The 6000-nt window shown below is 57.9% G+C and overlaps 1 protein-coding gene across 1 annotated transcript in view; it reads right to left on the reverse strand.

Annotated features, from left to right (window-relative positions):
* Positions 1 to 5579, reverse strand: part of ZC3H15 (zinc finger CCCH-type containing 15) — a 28842-nt gene extending 23263 nt beyond the window's left edge. The window contains exon 1 of the mRNA XM_066577256.1: positions 5422 to 5579. Coding sequence (XP_066433353.1) covers positions 5422 to 5496 — 75 coding nt within the window. The 5' untranslated portion in view covers positions 5497 to 5579. The remainder of the gene's footprint in view (positions 1 to 5421) is intronic.
* Positions 5580 to 6000: the final 421 nt, after the last annotated feature.

The raw sequence follows: 6000 nt of genomic DNA on the forward strand, positions 1-6000 counted from the left end.
GGGCGGTATACAACGGCCAGCGGTATGTAAGGGCTCCGGGGCGGTATACAACGGCCAGCGGTATGTAAGGGCTCCGGGGCGGTATACAACGGCCAGCGGTATGTAAGGGCTCCGGGGCGGTATACAACGGCCAGCGGTATGTAAGGGCTCCGGGGCGGTATACAACGGCCAGCGGTATGTAAGGGCTCCGGGGCGGTATACAACGGCCAGCGGTATGTAAGGGCTCCGGGGCGGTATACAACGGCCAGCGGTATGTAAGGGCTCCGGGGCGGTATACAACGGCCAGCGGTATGTAAGGGCTCCGGGGCGGTATACAACGGCCAGCGGTATGTAAGGGCTCCGGGGCGGTATACAACGGCCAGCGGTATGTAAGGGCTCCGGGGCGGTATACAACGGCCAGCGGTATGTAAGGGCTCCGGGGCGGTATACAACGGCCAGCGGTATGTAAGGGCTCCGGGGCGGTATACAACGGCCAGCGGTATGTAAGGGCTCCGGGGCGGTATACAACGGCCAGCGGTATGTAAGGGCTCCGGGGCGGTATACAAAGGCCAGCGGTATGTAAGGGCTCCGGGGCGGTATACAACGGCCAGCGGTATGTAAGGGCTCCGGGGCGGTATACAACGGCCAGCGGTATGTAAGGGCTCCGGGGCGGTATACAACGGCCAGCGGTATGTAAGGGCTCCGGGGCGGTATACAACGGCCAGCGGTATGTAAGGGCTCCGGGGCGGTATACAACGGCCAGCGGTATGTAAGGGCTCCGGGGCGGTATACAACGGCCAGCGGTATGTAAGGGCTCCGGGGCGGTATACAACGGCCAGCGGTATGTAAGGGCTCCGGGGCGGTATACAACGGCCAGCGGTATGTAAGGGCTCCGGGGCGGTATACAACGGCCAGCGGTATGTAAGGGCTCCGGGGCGGTATACAACGGCCAGCGGTATGTAAGGGCTCCGGGGCGGTATACAACGGCCAGCGGTATGTAAGGGCTCCGGGGCGGTATACAACGGCCAGCGGTATGTAAGGGCTCCGGGGCGGTATACAACGGCCAGCGGTATGTAAGGGCTCCGGGGCGGTATACAACGGCCAGCGGTATGTAAGGGCTCCGGGGCGGTATACAACGGCCAGCGGTATGTAAGGGCTCCGGGGCGGTATACAACGGCCAGCGGTATGTAAGGGCTCCGGGGCGGTATACAACGGCCAGCGGTATGTAAGGGCTCCGGGGCGGTATACAACGGCCAGCGGTATGTAAGGGCTCCGGGGCGGTATACAACGGCCAGCGGTATGTAAGGGCTCCGGGGCGGTATACAACGGCCAGCGGTATGTAAGGGCTCCGGGGCGGTATACAACGGCCACCAGTATATAAGGGCCACCAGTATATAACGGCCACCAGTATATAAGGGCTCCGGGGCGGTATATAACGGCCACCAGTATATAAGGGCTCCGGGGCGGTATATAACGGCCACCGGTATATAAGGGCTCCGGGGCGGTATATAACGGCCACCAGTATATAAGGGCTCCGGGGCGGTATCTAACGGCCACCAGTATATAAGGGCTCCGGGGCGGTATCTAACGGCCACCAGTATATAAGGGCTCCGGGGCGGTATCTAACGGCCACCAGTATATAAGGGCTCCGGGGCGGTAGGTAACGGCCACCAGTATATAAGGGCTCCGGGGCGGTAGGTAACGGCCACCAGTATATAAGGGCTCCGGGGCGGTATACAACGGCCACCGGTATAGAAGGGCTCCGGGGCGGTATACAACGGCCACCAGTATATAAGGGCTCCGGGGCGGTATCTAACGGCCACCAGTATATAAGGGCTCCGGGGCGGTATCTAACGGCCACCAGTATATAAGGGCTCCGGGGCGGTATCTAACGGCCACCAGTATATAAGGGCTCCGGGGCGGTATCTAACGGCCACCAGTATATAAGGGCTCCGGGGCGGTATCTAACGGCCACCAGTATATAAGGGCTCCGGGGCGGTATCTAACGGCCACCAGTATATAAGGGCTCCGGGGCGGTATCTAACGGCCACCAGTATATAAGGGCTCCGGGGCGGTATCTAACGGCCACCAGTATATAAGGGCTCCGGGGCGGTATCTAACGGCCACCAGTATATAAGGGCTCCGGGGCGGTATCTAACGGCCACCAGTATATAAGGGCTCCGGGGCGGTATCTAACGGCCACCGGTATATAAGGGCTCCGGGGCGGTATATACCGGGCAACAGTATATAAGGGCTCCGGGGCGGTATATAACGGCCACCAGTATATAAGGGCGTCGGGGCGGTATATAACGGCCACCAGTATATAAGGGCGTCGGGGCGGTATATAACGGCCACCAGTATATAAGGGCTCCGGGGCGGTATCTAACGGCCACCAGTATATAAGGGCTCCGGGGCGGTATCTAACGGCCACCGGTATATAAGGGCTCCGGGGCAGTATACAACGGCCAGCGGTATGTAAGGGCTCCGGGGCGGTATACAACGGCCACCAGTATATAAGGGCTCCGGGGCGGTATCTAACGGCCACCAGTATATAAGGGCTCCGGGGCGGTATCTAACGGCCACCAGTATATAAGGGCTCCGGGGCAGTATACAACGGCCAGCGGTATGTAAGGGCTCCGGGGCGGTATACAACGGCCACCAGTATATAAGGGCTCCGGGGCGGTATCTAACGGCCACCAGTATATAAGGGCTCCGGGGCGGTATCTAACGGCCACCGGTATATAACGGCTCCGGGGCGGTATATACCGGGCAACAGTATATAAGGGCTCCGGGGCGGTATATACCGGGCAACAGTATATAAGGGCTCCGGGGCGGTATATACCGGACAACAGTATATAAGGGCTCCGGGGCGGTATATACCGGGCAACAGTATATAAGGGCTCCGGGGCGGTATATACCGGGCAACAGTATATAAGGGCTCCGGGGCGGTATATACCGGGCAACAGTATATAAGCGCTCCGGGGCGGTATATAACGGCCACCAGTATATAAGGGTCACCAGTATATAAGCGCTCCGGGGCGGTATATAAGGGCCACCAGTATATAAGGGTCACCAGTATACAAGGGCTCCGGGGCGGTATATAACGGCCACCAGTATATAAGGGCTCCGGGGCGGTATATAACGGCCACCAGTATATAAGGGCTCCGGGGCGGTATATAACGGCCACCAGTATATAAGGGCTCCGGCGCGGTATATAACGGCCACCAGTATATAAGGGCTCCGGGGCGGTATATAACGGCCACCAGTATATAAGGGCGCCGGGGCGGTATATAACGGCCACCAGTATATAAGGGCGCCGGGGCGGTATATAACGGCCACCAGTATATAAGGGCGCCGGGGCGGTATATAACGGCCACCAGTATATAAGGGCTCCGGGGCGGTATGTAACGGCCACCAGTATATAAGGGCGCCGGGGCGGTATATAACGGCCACCAGTATATAAGGGCTCCGGGGCGGTATGTAACGGCCACCAGTATATAAGGGCTCCGGGGCGGTATGTAACGGCCACCAGTATATAAGGGCGCCGGGGCGGTATATAACGGCCACCAGTATATAAGGGCTCCGGGGCGGTATATAACGGCCACCAGTATATAAGGGCTCCGGGGCGGTATGTAACGGCCACCAGTATATAAGGGCGCCGGGGCGGTATATAACGGCCACCAGTATATAAGGGCTCCGGGGCGGTATATAACGGCCACCAGTATATAAGGGCCCAGGGGTGGTATATAACGGCCACCAGTATATAAGGGCTCCGGGGCGGTATATAACTGCCCCCAGTATATAAGGGCTCCGGTATATAACGGACACCAGTATATAACGGCCACCAGTATATAAGCGCTCCGGGGCGGTATATAACGGCCAACAGTATATAAGGGCTCCGGGGCGGTATATAACTGCCCCCAGTATATAAGGGCTCCGGTATATAACGGCCACCAGTATATAACGGCCACCAGTATATAAGCGCTCCGGGGCGGTATATAACGGCCACCAGTATATAAGGGCCACCAGTATATAAGCGCTCCGGGGCGGTATATAACGGCCACCAGTATATAAGGGCTCCGGGGCGGTATACAACGGCCACCAGTATATAACGGCCACCAGTATATAAGGGCTCCGGGGCGGTATATAACGGCCACCAGTATATAAGGGCGCCGGGGCGGTATATAACGGCCACCAGTATATAAGGGCTCCGGGGCGGTATATAACGGCCACCAGTATATAAGGGCTCCGGGGCGGTATATAACGGCCACCAGTATATAAGGGCGCCGGGGCGGTATATAACGGCCACCAGTATATAAGGGCCCAGGGGTGGTATATAACGGCCACCAGTATATAAGGGCTCCGGGGCGGTATATAACTGCCCCCAGTATATAAGGGCTCCGGTATATAACGGCCACCAGTATATAACGGCCACCAGTATATAACGGCCACCAGTATATAAGCGCTCCGGTATATAACGGCCACCAGTATATAACGGCCACCAGTATATAAGCGCTCCGGGGCGGTATATAACGGCCAACAGTATATAAGGGCCACCAGTATATGAGGGCTCCGGGGCGGTATATAACGGCCACCAGTATATAACGGCCACCAGTATATAAGCGCTCCGGGGCGGTATATAACGGCCACCAGTATATAAGGGCCACCAGTATATAAGCGCTCCGGGGCGGTATATAACGGCCACCAGTATATAAGGGCTCCGGGGCGGTATACAACGGCCACCAGTATATAACGGCCACCAGTATATAAGGGCTCCGGGGCGGTATATAACGGCCACCAGTATATAAGGGCGCCGGGGCGGTATATAACGGCCACCAGTATATAAGGGCTCCGGGGCGGTATATAACGGCCACCAGTATATAAGGGCTCCGGGGCGGTATATAACGGCCACCAGTATATAAGGGCGCCGGGGCGGTATATAACGGCCACCAGTATATAAGGGCCCAGGGGTGGTATATAACGGCCACCAGTATATAAGGGCTCCGGGGCGGTATATAACTGCCCCCAGTATATAAGGGCTCCGGTATATAACGGCCACCAGTATATAACGGCCACCAGTATATAACGGCCACCAGTATATAAGCGCTCCGGTATATAACGGCCACCAGTATATAACGGCCACCAGTATATAAGCGCTCCGGGGCGGTATATAACGGCCAACAGTATATAAGGGCCACCAGTATATGAGGGCTCCGGGGCGGTATATAACGGCCACCAGTATATAAGGGCCACCAGTATATAACGGCCACCAGTATATAACGGCCACCAGTATATAAGGGCCACCAGTATATAAGCGCTCCGGGGCCGTACATAAGGAGCGGTAGGTGCAGGCGCCGCGCTGACAGGTGGTGCCGGTGGCCGCTCTCGGGGCTCTGGCAGGCGGACACGTTAGCACGGAGGCCCGGGGCGGCCTGCAGTCACCTCTATGATCTTCTCCTTCTTCTTCTGCTCCGTCTTCTTCGTGGCCTGGGGGGCTGCGGGCTTCTTCGGCGGCATCGCGGTGCACGCAGTCCTGGCTGCCCTCCTTGCTTCGCAGCACACCTTCCTTTACGGCTGCAAGTCCAGCGGCGACGTCATCACCCCGCGACGTGCTGCCGCTTCCTGGACTCCATCCCCCATGAGGCTGTGCGGCTGTCGGGCATCACGGGAGATGTAGTTCTACAGAGGCGTTGAAGGCCATCTCTGTAGTCTGGTAGTGCTTGAGAAGCGTGGGGTCTCTAAGGGTGATTTGCAGGGGCTCGTCCACACAGGCGTCTGCAGGCAGCCACAGAAATGCGTATTCACACCACGCAAGAAGCCGCCTTTTTCGCTGTGGGTGTTACGTATGAGCGCAGGCATATTGATGTGCTGCGTGTTCACTGCACACGTGTGCCGGCGCGCTCTCCTCACTGGGCACTGCGGTGCGTGATGTGTTCACTGCATACGTGTGCCGGCGCGCTCCCCTCACTGGGCACTGCGGTGCGTGATGTGTTCACTACATACGTGTGCCGGCGCGCTCTC

The sequence above is a fragment of the Eleutherodactylus coqui genome, chromosome 8 (assembly GCF_035609145.1).
Source record: "Eleutherodactylus coqui strain aEleCoq1 chromosome 8, aEleCoq1.hap1, whole genome shotgun sequence".
Taxonomy (NCBI): domain Eukaryota; kingdom Metazoa; phylum Chordata; class Amphibia; order Anura; family Eleutherodactylidae; genus Eleutherodactylus; species Eleutherodactylus coqui.